The sequence below is a fragment of the Temnothorax nylanderi genome, unplaced genomic scaffold (assembly GCF_030848795.1).
Source record: "Temnothorax nylanderi isolate EJ_2023f unplaced genomic scaffold, tnyl_v1.0 TNYL_tig0504_pilon, whole genome shotgun sequence".
In the NCBI taxonomy this organism is placed as follows: Eukaryota; Metazoa; Arthropoda; class Insecta; order Hymenoptera; family Formicidae; genus Temnothorax; species Temnothorax nylanderi.
In genome coordinates, this window is record NW_027249566.1 from 1 (window position 1) to 21,705 (window position 21,705).

Here is a 21,705-nt window from a genome sequence, read left to right on the forward strand (position 1 = left end):
CCCTCTCTACCTTATGTAATACATTACTCGCGTAAAGTATCGCGCAATTGTAATTGTACGTTATAATATGTAGTATAAATAGAGAATATACCGCGCGCGCGTGATGTAAAATTGTAAGAGTAGACCTAAAAGGTAGTAAAATCGTAAAACGTAAATATCGTAGAAAAAGTTTCGCGAAAAGCAAAGGCTCGTTCCAAAACAATAGCGGAAGGCTTATGAAAATGAATAAGAAAGCATTTATACTTCTAGTAGACCGTCGTGTTATAGTTCTGAAGGCACTGTTCAAAAGTTTATTACATTTCTTGGAATAACGGGTCTTCGCAAAACACCTCTTCGAATGGTGCGACAAGGAGAGTCGTTATAAACATCGACATGACCATTGCACACGCCTCCTTCGGTCTATATCACAAAATTCAAATAGAGTAGTCTCAACTTGACAGCCTGTGCCACAATGCCAATGCCATATTGTCGGGTCTGTGATCGGTTAGGAATTATCGTGAGCTAGCAAAAATCGATGGTCAGAATTCAGGCTTATGATACGCAATGGCCGGTGCATTTCCATAATTATGTCATATCAATATCGTACATTATATTACACAAACGCTTATTAATTTAGAGGCACATTGCTAAGGGTCTCGGTTTTTTTTCTTTTCAAGTGCTCTCTACATTAATGAACTTATGACAATTAGCTAATTACGATTATTCAATACGACAGCGATTTGGCATATATGTATATATACTATATATAGAAGAGAGAAGTGTGTGTGACGAACGAACGGTGGATATCTTTCTTGAAAAGAACATTAATGTGTGTCAAGGTAGTTTAAGGGATGCTGGAGCCGTCTGTTTTGTCTATATCTTTGTCTATACAAGGACAGATATAGTCGGTGAGCACTTCTTTATCGACGCTGATCGAGTTCGCCTGCGGCTCCAGCATCCCCTTAAAGACAATATTTGAGCTCGGAATTTCTTAAAATTAAGCGTAAAAAAATGTCATGTGCATAAAAATAATAAGACAACTCTCTACAGATGCTATAACGATCCCGCTATCGGATTTCCTTACCTAAGCAGGAAAACTTTGGCTACTGCTACACGCTATTTGTACTTCGGCGAAAAAGAGCCGAATTTACGATTCTTGCTAAGAACACCGATTGCGCATTTAGAAGAAAAAAGAATGGTACGCAGCACACACAGTACCTAAACCAGCAACAGATCATTATATGTTCAGGAAGACCTCCCTTAGGAAAATTTACTTAAAAAAACTTAAAATAAACTAGAAAGTTTACCAAAGAAATTACTATTGATAAACTAGAAGTGATTTCGAACCAAACTTTAAGTATTTCTATAATATACTTTAAAGGTTACTTTAAGTTAACTCATGCAATTACTATTAATCACCCAAAAAAAATATTCTGTCATTTAGTGGCTCCCGCTTGATTTAGAGGATTTTCCTCTGAAATACGGTCTCAAGAAGATATTTTAAAATCTAGAGGAATATCCTCTAACCATGAGACACTAGACTTAAGATTACAGTCCTCTTAATACTAGAGGACACTGATTTCCGATATTCACCCGGAATAAAAAAAAATTATTTATTTCGAAATTTTATTACTATTTTATAACTAAATTGTTTCTTAAGATGCAGTCTATGATTATAAATATTTTCTCGTATTTGAAAAACACACTTACCTTGGTGGGATTCGAACTCGGGACCTCTGGATCGTGAGCCAACTGCCTTACGTGGTAGACTACTTCTTAATTTGATGTAAGTGTATATATAGTCTACATATGTCATAACCAGCGCAATTATATAATTTTCCAAAAATCATCTTAAGAAACAAATTCAGTTTAAAAAGAGTAATAAAATTTTGAATTGGATATATGATAATATTTTTTAATGTCTCGTGTGGTGCAAGTGTGGTGAAAAAGGGAACTTGTCTTTTTAAGTATACTGTTGAAACAACACCCATAAGTTAAAATCAGCTTTAAGTATTACCTTTATAAAAAGTAAAGTTAAAGTATATTTATAAGTATTACGTTTGTTAAAAGTAAATTTAAAGTATATTTGCGACTTGCTTATAAAGTTTTTATTGAGGTTAATAACTTAAAGAAAACTTTACGCTCGGCTGTCAGTATACTATTAGTCTACTATTATACTATTAGTATACTATTATTACGGCTAGTATACTTTATAATACTTTAAAATACTTTAAGTAACTTTAAAAAACTTTAAGTAAATTTTCCTAAGGGCTTAACAGTACTATATATGCTCACGCTTTAATAAATCTGAATTCTACGCACAACGATTGTAATGTCAGAGAAGCATTTACTGTACTCAGAGAGTGTACTTTTTGCCGGAATGTTTAAAAGTGATATTTCTTTCTTTTCTTTTCTTTTATATTCACACACAGCACTGGACTATTTGCGTTATTCGCGCTCATAAATTATTTAAAAGCTCTTAGTCTTTGAACATTAAAGTCCAGAATGCTGCTCTGAGATATGAATGCTCTACAGAATGTACATAGTAGACAGCAAAAGCGTCTATACCACAGAATGTTCACATTTGCTCTGATGCAAAATATCGTTTTCTTTTTTTTCTCGAGCTACAAAAATCAGGCTGATGCAATGGCAGATACTATGTAGATATATAAAAGTAGCTTTACAACATGTAAAACCTGATAAAGTTCTTAAAAAATCTAAAGAACATTCCCTGAATAAGATCAATCACACGACAATTCAGTCCTCTCTAAGTATCGTACTTTGATCGTAGAACGCATCAAATAATTTCTTTTAAGGGAATCAAAATTTTCTAAAGTAATATGTATATAATCAGTGATATATTCTCATGAATGTGTGGGTCCGTCATGGTACCAGCCTGGATCCGGCCAATCAAATCATGTGATTCCGTAGAGTCTAGACACAGACATTTCTCTTCCGCATCCGTACAGATGAGCCACTAAGATAGATCACAAAAAGTACGGAGTGGGCATTAGAGGTGGGATTACTCTCTCGGAATCAGGCACTGCCTGGAACAGCACTGGTGATCTCTGATCCACTGTCGTGAACTGCATGATACTAGCTATGTTACCACATCGATAACAATAATTTGGGACCGACCACACTGTGACGAGTTTGTCATTAAACATGTACCTATAACCTGCATGATAAAAATATGCGTCATCATACATACTTCCGAGATATTTAAAAAAAATCTGCGACAGAAATATTTGAGCAAAGACATACCTTCCTGAACTAATTGGTGCGCCCTACAGATGAGTTTAAGATCATTCACTTCCATGAACATGTAAGTCACTTTGCTGCCAAACAGCCAGCCTGCACCATGCGGACTTACTGTCCATGTTTCTACATCTTCTGGATCGGACCAGACCAAATCACAGAAAGCACCTGTAATATGGCAATTAAGCAACGATATTTTATTATTATTGTACAATAACAGTAAATATCCAGTCATGTAACTTTTATTATTATGTAACTTTTGCAATGACATATCACTTTATACAATTAATACCTTTGTGTGGAATCTCTTGATTTCTTTCAATCGTTCTAATTTGATCTAGTGTTCTAATAGCTGGAGACAATCCACCGTGTACACAAAGAACCTGTTCATCAATTAACTAAAACAGAATTTATTCGAGCGTAATCAAAAGTGGAGTTATACTCTACAACAGTACTTCCACGCATTAGCATTGCCGTACTTGTTTTGGCATTCATCTAGAACAGAAAATGAAGAGACCAATGAAATCAAAGCTTTATTATACACAAATGTAAAAAAAGCCCAGAAAAGAAAGTATCGTTGCGCACTTACCGTAAAATCCAAATAAACGTGCGTGATTTGTCTAGTTTCGTGATTACCGCGTAGTAACGTTATCCTGTCGGACCATTTAGCTTTAAGTGTGAGCAGACGAGTAAACGTTTCTAAGCTATAGTAGCCCCGATCGACAAAATCTCCCAGGAATATGTAATTTGTATCTGGCACGGGGCCACCGTTACGAAACAGTTCCTCTAAATCATAGAACTGTAACAGCACAAAAACATGAACAATCTGATGTATATTAATATCACGATTGTGTACAAATAACTATACAGCTACAGAATATTAAAATCGAAAAGTTGTGAGGCAATAGATAATGGAAGACTAATATTGTTGCGACGCTAATTCGGAAGATTAAAATCCGCTAAAACTTTACGTCGATCCCGTAGCGGTGAGCAAGGATGCTCCGACTTTGAGGTTAGTACAACATTCATCGCACGATACTGTTATAATTGCAAATCGGAAACGTACCTCGAGTCCAGCTCTTCTGCGATCAACGAAGTCGGGATCGAACGTGTCAGTCGTCACTTTCTGCCAAGCGTAGAGAACCTTCTTTTCCGGCAGCGGTGGTAATACGATGTAGGGATACGAAATCTCCAGATAAGCACGAAGCAATTCAATTTTCAGTATATCGCCGGCACGATTACGGTGTTACTGCCGTTTCGCGTACGCGTGTTGTCGCACCTTACCTCGCGACAGCGTGCGGCTCGTGCAAACGTTAACGCGCGGCCGCAATCGCGCGGCAGAAACGCCTCGTGTGAACAGGCTCCTTGACTCCTTGATCTCAGTATCAGCTCCCTGCCGTCAATATATAAATAAATATAATAGGTTATTAACCTATGTAAACACTCACGTAAACGTAGTATATAGAATAAGATAATTAATTATAGGATAATTACATAAAACAATTACCTTGATTGAATTAATCGTCGCGTCGCGTAAAGAGTCACGGTCGGTCTCGCTCCGCGCGTACTACCGTGTCTCTCTCGAGAATAGGTTAACTGATGAACTGACTGATGACAGCGCGCTAAATGCACTGTCTCCACTGCACTGCACTGCGATACTAACGCCGCTAGCCGCCAGTGTCGAAAAAGTGAAAGTGACATTTTCTGATATATATATGTTATATTGATTGAGAGACGACGACGTATCTCCGTATCTTAAAAATAAATTTTCACATTTCGACTTTGCGTCGCAATATCTCCGCTCGTAGGGCACGTAGCGGAAATATTATAACAGAAACCCCCCCCCTAATTCGACCCCAAGCTATCGATCAAGCCTACTTAGAACTTGATCCGTTCACTCGTTATCGAGATCTCAACATCTCGAGTACTCGCAACCCGTCGCGTCGCGTAAAAGAGTCACGGTCGGTCTCGCTCCGCGTATACTTGGCGCGAGACACTACCGTGTCTCTTGATATATATTTTTTAAAAACGAAAATCTTTGATTGACCAAACTGCTTCAACCTCCTTAACTATATATAGTAATTAATTGTTTCATGCCATGATTGAGGTTATTCGATCTTGATTGTGGAAACAGCATATATATAAATTTTAATAGGTTAAAAGAATCTAACTCTTATATATCATTATTATAATGATATAAAGCCAATGGCACACAATACGATTTTTAGATGTAAAAGAAGAAAAAGGATTACCTTTGATATAAATAACGTATAATTTTCGAAGTGATCAACATGAGATCCTGGCCTGCCCGGCCATAGAAGGTAACAGAAAGAGATCAGGATCGGAATGACATGCAGATGGCGTTGGCATAGAAGGATAGCATATGGATATACAAACTTGTCCATTTTGGGATATTCCTACAGTGTCCACAAATGTATATCCCATCGACATATAGTATGGACTACGCGATCCCTATATAAAAGCCTTCAAAAAGTGTCCGGTAGAGTTGACCTCTACCTCGTTCCCTCTTTGTCTGTACGCACTGGATAGAAAAAGACAGCTTGACCTCTACCAGTCACTATCTCTTTTCTTCCACCGGTGTGAGTCGCCGGTCATATTTTTCTATACCTGTGCGCAGTCCATACTATATGTCGATGGTATATCCTATGGATATCTTTATAAGGTCCATGGACATCCCGACAAGAAATGGACATAAAACGGACATCAGTAGGATATCCTGTGCTGTCTGGGATAGTAATCTGTCCTTGTTCGATCGCTGCGCCATCTCTCGCTACACGCAATACTGCTTACTCTATCAACCTGCATGTGCTTTTGCACAAAATAGTAGTGAAATTTCAAACTTTTTTGTTACGTTTTTAATTTTAATTTTTCATGTACGGTATTCTTTGTTCACATTATACGAATGGTGCGTGTATCTCATTTTGTACATACAAACTGTACAACTCCTGTATTAAGCAAACGTTTACGGTAGGTGACAGCTCAAAAATGTATTTTTTTAATTTTTTCCGATTTTTGTCTTGAAACCAACAGTCGCACTATTTGTTTTCGTGCATATTTCAATTGTGTATAAAAATTTTTAAGTTCTGTGCAGTCTACTCAAAGTTGGAACTCTCCCTGTAATTTTCGGTAATTTGGGTCAGTTTAGGATCCCCTTAAAGTGATGCTGGAGTCGTCTGTTTTACCGACATTTCTTTGTCGTCACGTAGCGTCGTATTAATTTGACAGAATTAAAAATCCTTTTCCAGAATTGCAGTACATACATCAATGATTCAGGGAAACTCCGATTTGATATAGAAAACGAGAAAAAATTACGGAATTACAGATTTCCTTACCTACTTTTATCCTAATATGGCGTCTCAAGTTACAGCGATCGCTGTCAGCTCATCACAAGATGTGCTTCATATAAAAGATATACCATATTGATACGAACGTGAAAACGAGTTTCCCTGAATTGCACAACAAGAAAAACATCGATAAACCCTCCAAATCGAGATTAGAAGTCTAATATAAGAGTATAGTGTATATGACGATTCGTGCGTATCTATGCCTGCAATGTAGGTGCTATCCTTGTCCATACAAGGACAGATATAGGTCGATAACATAGAAAATGGTAATTTTGTCGGTTATACAGACGGCTCCAGCATCACCTTAACACTACAAAAATGCGTGATATTAGTACAAAATCACCTTTTTCAAAAAAGATAAAAAAAAGGTGCCAAGTACAAGCAATGTATTTTGTAAATTCAAAAATCCAACCTAAGTAGTAGCTTTATTTCTCCTTAACAAAATTATATCATCACAAAATTACGTTACCTAACTCAACTCAAGTGACAAAAAAGACTTTTCTACTCGGTTTAACTGACTCTACTTGCATACAAAAGATTCGGCGATTATTACCGGACACCCTGTATATGTCTGTTATTGGCCTACAAAATTGTAATTTCCAGAATTTACCACGTGGAGGTTACATTACAATTTTATATTTAATTCGCGGTGCTTTTGTATAATGAGTCTTCTTGCTTCTCATGAATCAAGGTATTTGTTGTGAGTCATCCTCTTATCTATCACGAATCAGGGTGATGCTTATTTATCGTGAGCCTCCTCGCTTCTCATAAATAATGTTCTGAAAAATTAATTAATCTTCTTCGTTAGATATAACTCTTATATCGCTCAAATTATGTAAGTTGGGCATAGATTAAAAAAATCAGCGTTTTGGCTATCTTCAAGCAATAGAAGAAATCAGGTATACTATCTTCAAAATGCAATATGTATATATATTATAATTACATATTCTTTTTTAACAACTGTGTTTTTAACAGAAATGTTTCTTTTTACACCAATTGATTCAGCTCATTATTTCGTGTAGGGGAGACCGGCAAACTCGACACCGGGGCAAACTTAAGACTTTTTGCCAATTTAAATCTATCGTAGAAACTTGCCTTTCCTACTGTAAATGCGTCTTTATGTGCCAGTATTATCAACGGAATTTGGTGACATTCTGAGTTATGGTGTACTTTTTAGCGCGACATAAGTGTTTTTGATGATAAAAAGTAATTTGTCTGATCTCTCGAAAATTTCTATTCTTTCATCGAGCTTTAATCTTGCGAACCTATAGATGCTCTATACGAATCCAATAATAGTTTTTACATATTTTCAAAATTTTCATGTGTTTGGAGTAAAAAAAAGTGAAAAACGAGGTTCGGGGCAAAGTCGACACCACGCCGTTTCATCGGCTCCCAATAACAAACGATGCTTGTCATGCAGCCATATGACTCATGACAAATATGTGTGCACGTCCGATCGCGAATTTACTTACATAAATTAGTTTTTCAGACATGAGTTTAGATGAAAATAATTGAAAGTTTAACAAGTTTTGTTCTCATTATTTCCAATGATTGATTTACTTAATTCCGAATTTTTGTACTTTCCAAATACACGATAAACAATGTATTTTCAGTTTCAGACAGTAAAAAATAAGTTCCTGATCAAATTGTGTTGATCAGGCAAAGTGTCGAGTTTGCCCCGACATTTTTCAATTTAAAAATTTGTCTTTGCATCACTTTTCATTCCCTGGGGGCAAAACTAAGCGACATACAGCAAAACTTTCTTAAGCAATTTTGTACCTGAAGAACACTCTTTAAATGTGTACCATTGAATTTGCTTGAAAATTTTAATTAATTTTGTTAAAGAGAAATAAAGCTACTAGACGGAGAGCTGGCTACAGAGAAAGCGACATGCCTCGGTCCACGAAATATCTTACCTGGAAAAGGTTCGATTGCTGCCGGCAAAGCGAAAGCCCGATCGTCAGAAGGCGCGCTGGAAGCTAAGTGGGTGGCCGCCCGCCCAAACGTGTAAATTTTCCGACCAAAAAAACTGTCGATCGGCACGGCTGAAAATTTACATAAGTATCGAGGAGTATGAGAAAAAGCAGGGAAAAAATTGTCAGAAGAGTAAGTAGAAGCTAAAGAGTTGTCAGAAGCTGCCAAAGTTGAGAAAAATCTCGACAAATTTACATATTAAGAAGAACTTCTGACAATTTGCATTTGTATCGTTTACGTATAGAATAAACTAAGTGCAAAGTGTCAGAAGGCAAAGTGGAAGCAATCGTGAGAAAATCAGGTGCAAAGTGCGAGAGCGTCTTTCGGCGCGCGGCGCAGCGCCCAGTGGACCGATCGCTTTTCTCTTGATTTTCACACCGTACATATTTCATAGCACTTCTGACAATTTATCTAAATATTCATAAACGACTACAGGAACTATTATTAAAATGTCAGAAGTCAATTGAGAAGAATTAATAAATTTAATTAATTTTTTATCGTAACCTTAGCAACATTTTGCGTGATTTTTATTATCTTTAATAAAAGTATATTGATGTTTTTTTTTTAATCGATAGAGCATCATGTATGGAAAGTTGGTATTGAATTTGGCGATAATCAGTAAAAGGGTTCTTTTTTTAAAAAATTTTGAATTTTTTTAGAAATGTCCGTGGTTGCTTTAACTTCCGCAAATTTGGAGATATCGATCTATTTCTAATTTTATTATATTTTTCAGTCTTTTCTACCCCTATTTCATATATAATTTTTTAAGATTTGATTGATTAGACCCAGCTTTATACGCGATCAAAGGTCTATAATTTTGTTTCCATCATGTGTTAAACCCGATCCATGCTTGACGATGTCCACGAGTAATCCTAACTTTCGCTTAAATTCTTCTTGTATTTTCCTCTTCGTGCTTTCTCGTTGTTCCATAAAAACGGGATTGCGTACCGACCATTTTTTGAATGTTAAATTGTATGACACATGAAGCAAAAATTCGATATGGAACACGGCTAGACGTTTCTTTTCTGAAATTGATATTACTGCAGAAATTACAGGATTAGATAAAGAATTAATCAAACGATTTGCAATAATTCTCCAAACAATTTCATGCGGGGAAGCAATAGACGCGAAGAAATTCAGAAAATATGCCATAGAAACAGCAAGATTGTTTGTCCATCATTATGGCTGGTACAATATGCCTTCATCCGTCCATAAATTATTAATACATGGAGAAGGAATTATATCCAACTTCTCTATTCCTATAGGCGCCCTATCAGAAGAGGCAAGCGAAGCTTGGAATAGAGAATTCAGAAAATACAGAGAAGGACACTCACGCAAGATAAATAGAGTAGCGACAAATGAAGATGTTTTACATCAGTTATTAGTTACTTCTGATCCTCTTATTTCGAGTCTTCGATCACGGGATAATTTAAAAAAGAAAGACAAGTTGTTTCCTGAGGCAATGCAACTTTTAATTTAACACTACAGTCTGCAATCTTTGATTTACACACACACACACACACACACACACACACACACACACACACACGAGATGCAAATCCGACTGTGCAACCTCCACGTGGTGCATCTTGGGTAGGTAAGAAATACCTAGCAAATGCCAGCGGTAATACTTACTATTTTTAACAAAATTATTTCTTAAAAACCTTCGCTGGGACTATAGAGTAATTTTATTATCATGAAATCATCATTATTGTCATAGAAAATTTATCTTTTTATAAAAAAAAGTACCCACAACTTTTACATTTTCATTACACGGCATGGGATTGCAAGTATTCGCTATCGATACTTGCCATCTTGCGACTTTCGCTCAGAAAATTTTATATATTTTGCTAAGCGGCACCTAGCGGCACTTGATATCGCCATAGGTATGTAGTACAAGGCTTATTGTATACGATAAAATTATGGAGAATCCTAACAATGTTAAACATTTTTTTATAACTTAATTACAAATTGTATAACACGTACTTTTTCTCATGGATCAGATATTGTCCCGGAAAATATTCAAGTAATGCGATAAACTGTCTTTTATATCATTTTTGTTTACTTAAAACATGAACAATAACGTAGAAAAAACGTGCATTCGATCATCAACACCGTTTACAGATAGGGCAACCTGAAACATTAGCGCGGAAAAGTCGCAGAAGTTACATATGTAAGGATGACCTGTGTTATCGTACATCTGTACGGAAAATACGTAAATATTCAGAGTGAATGACGTTATTTCAGTAATCTACAACAAATTTACTATAAGAATTTGCAAAAAAAATAAATATTTCGATAATTCAATTTTTTGGTTCTATGTCCGCTATTTCCTACGCTTCGACCCACTGTGCGCCTGCGGGCCTGCATTCTCACCCTGACCAGCCGCCGATTCTGGGTATCCGAATCCCTGTCTCGTTAAACGTTTTCCACCTGTGCCTGCCATGACGGCATCAACGCCGTAATCCAGGGACTCAGCCGGATAACGGAATTGCTCCGTTGCCCGCCGTCACCGCGTGGAGGTGCCCTGTGAGGTTCAATATATTATAGGTATAAGGTTATGTCAAAAACCTGACGTGATGGGGTAAAATGGACTTCGGATTCGGTTTCAGCGACCCCAAAAACATATAATAAACATGGTCTGACCCCCAGGCCAGAAAATAATTTTTTTTGTGTAGCTGTGTTATTTTTTTAAGATTTTTGACATCTTTTTTTATCTCCGGTGAGCTGGTTGACCATCAAACAGAATCCAGTCCAGCGCGCAACCGGTGTTTTTAATTCTAGCTATATCTCAGAAACGAATAATCATACCGAAACGAAACACAAGGCATTTTAAAGCTAAAAGTTGGTACTTTCGCGTGGCATTAATGAAATTGAGGAAAAAAAATTTGCTGCCGTGCTACAACGTCACGACAACCATCAAAAATGCCGTTTTTACAACTTTGAGGCCATTTTTCTTAAAATTGTGACATGCTAGCTGAATTTGGACAACGGATTCGTGTTCAGCAGGCAAAAATACATCGAAAATGACTATTCACACTCATGTAATCGACAAAATTTAAAATTTGTTGCCTAATATTATCGTGCTTTTCCATTCTAATCACGATTCTGGGTCCGCCATTTTGAATTTTCAAAAACGCCACACGGCATCGAAAAATAGACACTTCAACGAAAATTTTAAGCCCTTTTAGAGCATTCTATCTCAAAAATTGAAGTGGGCAGGGGAAGGTGGCCTTTTTGACAGAAAACGCCCCATATTGTATATATATATATATATATATATATATATAATTTATTGTGAGACTAATTATTCATTATTGAAAAAATTAGTAATTATTTTCCACTAATTATTAATTTTTAAATAAGTATATTAATTCATTTGTTGTAAACTATTAATTATTTTAATAATAAACAATTTATTTCTACTAATTACTAATTTGCAAAAACAAATTAATTCAGTTTTTCCTAAATACTAATTTTCACTAGGAGAGACCGGGGCTAAAAGGTCAGTTTTTTTTCGGTGCCGATTTTTAACAAGAAAATAAATAATTTTAGTTAAATGTGGTATACCACTGTAAAGAGTGAACCTTTAGCTACAAAATTTATATAGGAAATTTTTATCTACGTCGCTTTGTTTAACCGATATAGAGCAAAAACGACAACGGTGGAAAAATTGAAATCTCAAAAATGCCGGGGTTTAAGCGTCACCCGCCCGGGGCTAATCAGTCACACTGCATTTTCAATACATATACGTACATCTAATCCGGAAAAATGATAGGATACATTTTAATAATTGTTTTTTAAGAGAAAAATATAAAAATTTATTTAAAATTTTTATGCGAAACATTAATAAAAAATAATTGTTTTACCTATTCCGTAAAACAATTTAGGCACGTGAATACAGAGGTTAACCAAATCGTAAACTCCCCAACGGCACGTCATATTGTCAACGCGAGCAACCACGGGGAACACGCGTGACGGCGTTCCGGTGCCATAGGATCAGCGCGGACCCTCGAGCAACCTAACCAAGCCGCGTTTCTCGCGGGGGAGCGATAAATAGCGACAGGGGGGTTAGAAAAGCTCGCGGTGGAGCGCGACCATTTTACCGACTCGACGGCGTCCTCGCGCCGATTCCTCGACGCGCCGACAACGACGACGACGACGACGGCCACGACCACCACGACGACGACGATGACGACGACGACGACGACGACGACGACGATGACCACCACGCCGACAACGACGACGACGATGACCACCACCGACACCACCACCACTACAACGCCGGCGACAATGACGCCGAGACGATGCGGCGAACGCTGGACGATGCGGTCGCACGCGCGACTGTCACTGACACAACGACCAACAACGACGATCTACCGCGCGCGCGGCATGTCAACTCTCGCGCGGAAATCGCGGGATCGCAGAGCCGTGCCGTGCCTCGCCGTACCTCGCCGACGTGCCGTGAGCGCGAGCGATCTCAAAAACAACAGTCCGCCATCTTTTCGGTCGGCCAAAACACCCGTTTTGCGACGATACGTGCGTACCATTTCCCTCCTATACAAACTGACGCACGTGCAAGGGAAGACAGAATCACGCTCGAGGGAAACCTAACCTGAAATCGCCGTGAGCTGAAGTCGTGCGCCCGGCGCGCCACAGTGACTGACCAGCCCCGGGTGCTTACTGACTGATTAGCCCCAAACACAAGTTTCAGGTTTGATCGCCCACGAAATATTAGACATCAACGATAATGAAAAAACTACACTCGATTCGTGTTCAGCATGCATTATTCTTTATAATCACGTACCTCGAGATTTGGAGAGCAAATATTATTGCAGATATTACAAAATTTCCACGCGCAGAAAATTTCACTTTCACCTTCCGAAAACACGTTTGCCCTCGTAAAAATCATAACACGGCAGGTAACCTGCCGAAACTCCGTTGGTCACATGGGTACCATAAGCAGCGTTTACAATGTTAATAGCGAGTTCGCACAATATACAGGTTCCGAGATATTTGATTTGACGCTTCAACCCCGTTGACCTTTTAGCCCCGGTCTCCCCTATAGTAACTAGACATTTTTCTCTGACAAATTACTAATTTTTTAAGTAATGCGTAATGCACTTCTACCTAAACATTATTAATTTTTACGTAATTAGTATATTTTTGTAACTAATAACTAATTCAATAAAACTTCTTTTTATAAAATTTTTTTTTTTCAAATTTCTAATTCAATAAAACTTTAGGTAAATATGTAGAATAACGGCACCCTCTCCGATTCTTTTAAAATTTTCAAATTTTTGTGTATTTTAAAATTTTTAAATAGTAAAAAAGATTTTCAGAAGAAAAATTGTCGCTCATTCCATTTGTTTATAATTAATACTTAAAGTATCACGATGTCTGTAAGTAAAGAAATAATAATTTATGGATATATATTTCGCTTCTTACTATTAAATCATATGTTATTTACAACTTTATTCAATTATATATTTTAGAATTATAACCTTTGGTAAGGGGATCCTATAGTGAAGGCCGAACTTCCTTGATGTCGATAATGTCGAACATTTTTAATTCCGTTCTAATTCGTTTTCTATCATTTTCTATATTACCGGCCTATATCTGCCCTTGTCTAACGAGAGGCATCTGTCCTTGTTTCGATTGCTGCGCCATCTCTCGCTACACGCCATACTGCTCTTCTTGTCATTCCGCATGTATATTTGCATGTGTAAAAGTTAAAACAATGACACTTTTTTTCTAGACTTCTATCGTAGTTGTAATTGCACGATATTGTTCTTTAATGTTTTCCCTAGAGGGCTAGATTCTCATTTTGTATATATAAACTGCAGTATTTTTGTATAACCAAATATTGTCGTCAGTGACAGCTCTATGTACCCAAATTTTTAATTTTTTTTTCGTTTTGGAAGTTAAAACCGATCTAGCCCTCTACATTTTTGTGCGTACTTTAATTCTAGACCAAATTTTTGCAATTCAGTAAAGCCAATTAAAAGTGGTTTTGTTTTAACTAAATGTCGGTAATTATTGCCACTATAGGATCCCCTTAAAGCAGAGAATAATAGAAATTAATACAAAGTATTCTCCTGTTTTAACCAAAAGCACAAACTGTTGTCTGCTTTAATTGTGATCCTTTAAATTTTTATCCCAAAACATTTTTCGAATAAATTTGGGCCGTGTATTTACATTACCAATTGCATCTTGAACTGCAATCAAGGACAATTATTAATTTGTTCTACTGAATATAAAATATAAATCAGATACTATATTGAAGTTGTAAATAACGTAGTATAATATGATCTAATTGAATAAGTAAGAAGCGAAATATAATATCCATAAATTATCGTTGTAATTATCATTTCCTTACTTATACTGTAGACATCGTAATATTTCAAGTATTAATTATTAGAAACAAACGGAACATGAGCGACGATTTTCCTTCTCAGAATCTTTTTTACTGCACAAAATAATGTAATACTTCACTAATACTAAAAAGTAATTAACATACTTTGGAAAAATCTTTATCACGCGATAGTGCCTGTCACACGTGCATATAATAGATACAGATAACTTTCTCGTTCTCTTTAACTTTTACAAGACAGCATATATACGTACGTATGCAATTTTGGATACACCTTCCTTCTTAAAGATCTCGGTATCAGCTCCCTGCCAAGATTGGTCAAGATCACTATATGTCACTATCTGTCACGACGTTCACAATTGTCACTACACTGATAAATCCGACCCGCTAATATGTCGTCTCTTGTGACGCCCATCCTAATTTCGACACTTCGATCCTTGCGTGACGCGACTGAAAATCGGAAGTAAACGATTGTATTTAATGATGAGAGATCACGGTTTTATCACGATACATTTCTAGGTTATAAGTAACTGACCGACAGCGCGCTGAACGCGCTAAACGCACTGTCTGCACTGAGCGCAGAGCGCACACGACACACACGTACGTATATGCTGTCTCTTTTCAATCAAAGTCGGTAAATGGCGCGTCGGTAGCGACGCTACATAAGGTCTTCCGACGGCCGCCATTTTGGATCCAGTGACTGTGCATTAGTGCACGTCGTACAATAGTTGTTACTGTGTACGTAGTTCGCCATTCGCGGACCTTGGATCAGCTGAGCGTTGTGGTCGCCATTTTGGATCCAAACAGCTCGAAGTGCGGCGGAAGACCTTATGTAGCGTCGCTACCGACGCGCCATTTACCGACCTTGTTTTCAATCACTCGAGGTATTCTCGAAAACGCTATCTATCGATGCAAAAGCAACCGTACGGCGACGACGACGTATCTTAATTGTAATTGTAAAAAACATTTCAGACTTTGCATCGTAATATTTCCGCTCGTAGGGCACGTAGCGGAAAAATAAAAACACGCTGTTATATAATTTAAACCCAAGCTATCGATTGGGTCTACTTAGAACTTGATCGGTTGAGTGGTTATTGAGATCTCAAAATCTCAAGTACTCGCAACTCGTGCGTTCGCGTAAAAGAGTCACGGTGCGATCTCGCTTCGCGTGTACTTGGCGCGAGACACTACCGTGTCTCTTGATAATTCACGTAACGTAAATTATATTATTATATTATGAGCTTTCGGCATATATCCGGGTTGAAGCCGCCTGAATTTTTCATTATTTGAGGGATCAAGTGAAAAACAAAAAATTTACGCGGTTCCAATCAGAAAGCCAAATTCAGTGCATATATACACACTTCAAATATCAAAATAAATTATATTCTTAAAAATTTACATATAACTCATGTATCTTTTCAATATTATTACAGCCTACGGGATATCAACGGTATGCGGTGGTGTCTTGATTAGTAAACGCTACGTTCTCACCGCCGCTCATTGCATCAAGGACAGGCTCATACTAGACGACTGGCGTCTGAACAGCGTCCGCCTGGGCGAATATGATACCGACATTGAAAAGGATTGCGTGACAAATGATTTCGGTACTGTGCAGTGCACTGATAATCCGGTAACCGTAGGGATAGAAGAACAGATCGTCCATGAGGAATACTGATGGCCACTGTCGCGAGATCAACGTTACGACATTGCACTGCTGCGTCTCAATCGCGACGTAAAGTTCACTGCTTACATCAGACCCATCTGCCTGCCGTCCAGTTCGCTGTATTATGGCAAACCCTATGTGGCCGGCTGGTCGAGCAGCGGCAGGACAAAGACCAGCTCGGCCTCAAATATTATACTGAAGTTGGCGTTGCCCTTGATGGATAAGAATCAGTGCAAGCAGATCTACACTAGAGTCGGTATCCAGCTCGGTTATGAGCAAATCTGTGCTGGTAGCCAGAGAGACAAAGACTTGTGCCGGGGCGATTCGGGTGGTCCCCTGATGGCTGCCGAGGGCAACGCCAATGGTGGAACCACCGGCAAGTGGACCGTCATGGGTGTTATATCTTTTGGACCATCGTCTTGCGGCATGCAAGGATGGCCTGGCGTATACACAAAAGTAGTAGACAATTTGTTCCCTGGATTCTTAGCAAATTGAGGCCATAAACGGAGACAACATGCATCTGTGAAGAAAGTTTCATCTCCTGATCATTGCTGTGGCGACGCATGAAATGCGAAGTTATAATGTCGCACATCGAGAAGAATACTGTTAAAACTAAAAAATTTACAATTTTCAAGAGAGAGGCAAAACAAAAATTTAATTCAATTTTTTTGAATTGTGAGATAACTAACACAGAAATCTGGTATGATTCTGAAAAGAATTTTTATTCAAAACTTCCAGCACCCTTGATAGGGTGGTTTTTTGAGATGTGTCATTGTTCTTGCAGCAATAGTTATGTTTTTACTAAACTTGTATAGGCTTTAAAAGTAGAATGAATATAAACTAAAATACATTTTTGAAGAGATCATGTATTATAAAATAAGTAACAAAATAATGAAGTATTACAAACGTAACAAAATAATGAAGTATTAATAAACTACGAAACTTAAACAACGTCTGAAAAAAACATAATAATTATTATTATTAAAAAAGACTGTTAATTATTTAAAAAATAATTAAATTTATTGAATTAATTGAATTATAAAAATATAAACTCGTAAAAAGTACGATAAAATTTTGGAATATGATTGTCTTTGAGAAATTCCCGAATATCAGATTTCTTTTTGTTTCCTAATATAATAAATAACTTTCTAAAGTACGCTGGTTGTAGTTCTAAATAGGCAGCGGCAGATTTTGATTTTCTCCTATTATTTACTAGTACTTTTTTGTAATTTTGCTCAGAGAAAGATGTTTTAAAAGAGATAATGTAAGAACTATTTTTTCTACTTCTATAATCTGAATGTCTGTCATTATATCTCATTCTCAGTTGTTTTTGAAAAACTGTTGTCCCAGTGCATTTGCCAGAAAAAATTTCCTTATTTTGTAAAAGAAGACTGTCACAAGTCAAAATATTTTCAGGTTGTGACATTGTTCCAGTAGAAATACTGCAACACTCACTGTATTTATTTACTTATAACACTATTCATCCAGCAATATAACCGGTTTAAAAGAATAACGACACTTTTTCTCCGTGCGGCAGATTTCGCATATAGACTTGTGACACTATAGTAACTTTTTGCAAAAAAGACATTTCGGTAACATTTTACGCATACTTTTTATGGGCTTAACTCAAAATCGAAAATTTTTTAAGTTATGACTATATTCTTCTAATAGTGCGATATGTGAGATAAAAGATGAGATTGTCATCATTATATAATAAATATATTTTTATCTGTGTTTCCTATATACACGAAAGACATAAACATACTCAATAATACTAAGAAAAGATGTATAGTTAAGTGACATTAATTGCTCATTCGTCTTATCTGCATTTATAATGACATATTTTATACTTTTATAGTAATACCTACAGATATTTTTAGCGAGTTTTATTCAAAGTGCAATAAATTTAAAATAAAATTCACGATATTGGATCATTGAGAAGTCAATATCCTAAAGAATATTATCATGTAAGAACGACAGTTTTAAAAAAAATATTTTTCAAGTTTTAATAACACTAATAAAAATAAATGAAAATTCTTTCTTAAATATATTAAATTAATAATTTTTTTCCTCGGCGCTCTATTCTGCTCATTTATTTTCTCTTCTATTATCTTAATATTATTTTAATAATTTCCTTATATATTTGAAATAATGCTTTTCAAGTTTGTTATCTTTTTTATAGTTATGCGTTATTTTCCTTAGGTATTATTATCCTTGTTCTTATAATGCGATTATTTTTATCAATGCAATCAAATCCTTGATGCCTGTCACATAAAATTTATATTTCTATAGAAATGTACGTGTCATTTATCGATAAATTGGAATATTATATATATTCCAATTGGAATATATATATATTATATACAATACTTCTTATACACATTTTTTATCTATCTAATAAAAAGAAATGAACGAATTTCCTGATAATTCCATCCTCTTTTGAGTATAACGTAGTATAAAATCGCAAATTGTTGGATTGCAAAATTATGTGATCGATGATTATGTTGTTCGATATTCGCCATCTTTATTTGCCCTCGGAGTTATCAACGCGCGAAGGTCACTGTGGAATTCGACCTATCGCCGTTGTATCATCATACGTCACAGTAGTCTACGCCTCTACGCCAAGCAACTTCAAAAAGCGTATTCAAAGACAACTGTGCTAGAAAATTTAAGAGGGAGAATAGAGAAGATTTCTATTCTCGTCTAGAGTACTGTTTTTGGAGGTAATTTTTAAAATAGAATAAATTTAAAACTGTTCGAGTTTTTTTTCTGAATTTTTTTACACGTATTTATTGTTGCTTTAAAAACATGTATAAATTTTGTTGAAAAAAAAAAAAGAAATTTAACATATGGTTTTGTACGCCCGGGCACAATGGTGCACTTTTGATTGGCGACCAGAGTTGCGGACGTTGTATGTATCTGAAAAAAAAAACCAAACATATTCTTCATCTATAATGTGAGTGTTGTAAGGATTGGTACCAGATTTGGCCAGAAAATTTTTTTTTACAAAATAACGACATGCTAAATGTTAATTGTCAATTTTTCTTACGTTTTTCCTCTTCAGCGAGTTATAAAAATAAGAAAAAAAATTATTTCAACTCAATTCTGGTACCAACCCTCACAACACTCATACAGATTAAGAATATGTTTGGTTTTTTTTTTTCAGATACGTACACATCCGCAACACTGGTTGCCAATCAAGAGCGCACCATTGTGCCTAAGCGTACAAAATCTCATGTTAAATATCTTTTTTTTCCAACAAAATTTATTATGTTTTTAAAGCAACATAATAAATATATGTAAAAAATTTCTGAAAGAAAACTCAAATAGTTTTAAATTTATTCTATTTTAAAAATCACCTCCAAAAACAGCATTCTAGACAAAAATACCCCCTTAAAATTTTCATATTATTTTGAGAGATAAGTCGACAAACCATCAAAAATTTCCTCCTCAAGCTTTACAAAAGAGTAATTCTCAAAAACTCAGTGATCAATTAATTATTATTAATCATGATGTGCCAATTAATCATTAACTCATTGATTGTACTAATCGCCTTACAGTAATAAATGCCTTTTCAATATTACGAAGAACTTCCTAAACGAATCTTCGCATTTTGTTGCGGTCATAGATCATGACGATACGTTTAAAGTTTAAAGATTCTGCTGAGTTGAATAACAAATATGTAAAGAGATACGCAATGGGCGACGTCCTTGGTAACGGTAGTAGGTTTAGAGGAAAGTGCTGATATTTTGTCGTAACTTTCCTCATCTGTCAACGATGACAAGTATCGTCTACAATACACGGAGTAAAAGGCCCGGTCTACAATGGATGTCGTAACTGTCGTAAGTCGTGAGTCGTAAGAAATTGACCAATCATTAGTTGATTATTTTCTTCAAATTCGATTGTGATTGGTCAATTTCTTACGACTAACGACTTACGACAGTTACGACACCTATTGTAGACCGGGCCTAAGCGTGGAGTAAGGAGTAAGAGTAGGCAGGAGTAAGCATTATAGCTTGTTGCGTCCTGATTGGCCGAGCGTAAGTGTAAGAATAAGAGTAGGAATAAGAAATAAACAATAATATAATTAGACTCGTGAAAGTGTCAGAGATTTAATGGCGAATGCGAGTCAGGGGCGCGGAACGTGGTGCGCAAATAAAACGAAAACATGTATTTAAAAGTGACGAACGTTTCGGCTCTTCTTTTGAGCCATCTTCAGCGTTTATTGAGAAAAAAAGATTTATTCTATTCCTGAGAAACAAAATTAATTTATTTCGCTTACGCCCTTACGCCAGCTCTCTTAAACCGAAAATAGCCCTCTTACGCCTGCTCTTACTCCTTACTCCACGCTTACTCTGTGTATTGTAGACGATGCTAATAGTTGCACGTTTTAACAGGACAACACTCCTGCCTGAGCTCAATCATGCAGTAATGTTATCTCGGGAAACTCCCGGTGATTACAAAAGTCATGCGTCTATTCTCGATCGATTTTTTCTTGCGAGACTTCTTGGAGTTATCATTTTCCGAACGAGAATAAGCTTTAATTATTCCAATATCCAACCGGTTTTTTTCTCTGCCTCTTTCCCTTTTATTTTACCCTCTCATTCCTCATATCTCCTCTCTACGTATATCTTTTAGGAAAAATTCCTGCTACTTCACTTTGCCTTTATTTTAATTTTATTTATAGACGACATTAATTTCCTTTCTAGAAGAAGATTGATTTTGTCATTTTTTTATTTTTATTTTAATAAACAAATATGTTTCTTTCAAAAAATTACGCCGTTAATTAAGATCAATTTAGCAAGAGTAGTAAATACATGTTTATCTAGCTTCCATGATTTCAGAACTGAATTGTGAAATAACATGAAATGATTCTTGAAATTGTTTATAGAGAAACATATGCATGTACAGTGTCGCCAGTGTTTAAAGTTTATTGCATAATTCTTCAAACGCAAATGATAAAGTAAGAGAAAGATCTATCTATAAACTTTTAAAATGTAATTAATAAAAGGTTAAACATTGAAAGTTTTAAATAAATTAAAAATCAAATTTTTAAAGAAAACAGATAACAGAATAATATAATGTACAAACGT

The 21,705-nt window shown here is 36.1% G+C and overlaps 1 protein-coding gene and 1 pseudogene across 2 annotated transcripts; one reads left to right on the forward strand and one right to left on the reverse strand.

Annotated features, from left to right (window-relative positions):
- Positions 1–2,820: 2,820 nt before the first annotated feature.
- Positions 2,821–5,286, reverse strand: LOC139783479 (serine/threonine-protein phosphatase 6 catalytic subunit-like). 2 transcript variants are annotated; one of them, XM_071722659.1, is made up of 7 exons: positions 4,745–5,286; positions 4,522–4,630; positions 4,304–4,426; positions 3,827–4,036; positions 3,717–3,732; positions 3,530–3,635; positions 3,390–3,405 (listed from the first exon to the last, which is right to left on the reverse strand). In XM_071722659.1, the coding sequence occupies exons 1-6, from the start codon at positions 4,936–4,938 to the stop codon at positions 3,628–3,630; spliced, it is 660 nt and encodes a 219-aa protein (XP_071578760.1). In that variant the 5' UTR covers positions 4,939–5,286; the 3' UTR covers positions 3,390–3,405; positions 3,530–3,627. The 2 variants fall into 2 exon arrangements, with proteins under 2 accessions (XP_071578761.1, XP_071578760.1); XM_071722660.1 differs by lacking the exons at positions 4,304–4,426; positions 4,522–4,630; positions 4,745–5,286 and adding an exon at positions 2,821–3,157 and having other exon boundaries at positions 3,244–3,405; positions 3,827–3,966.
- An 8,453-nt stretch (positions 5,287–13,739) lies between these two features.
- On the forward strand, positions 13,740–18,533 carry LOC139783474 (CLIP domain-containing serine protease HP8-like; annotated as a pseudogene).
- The last annotated feature ends 3,172 nt before the right edge of the window (positions 18,534–21,705 follow it).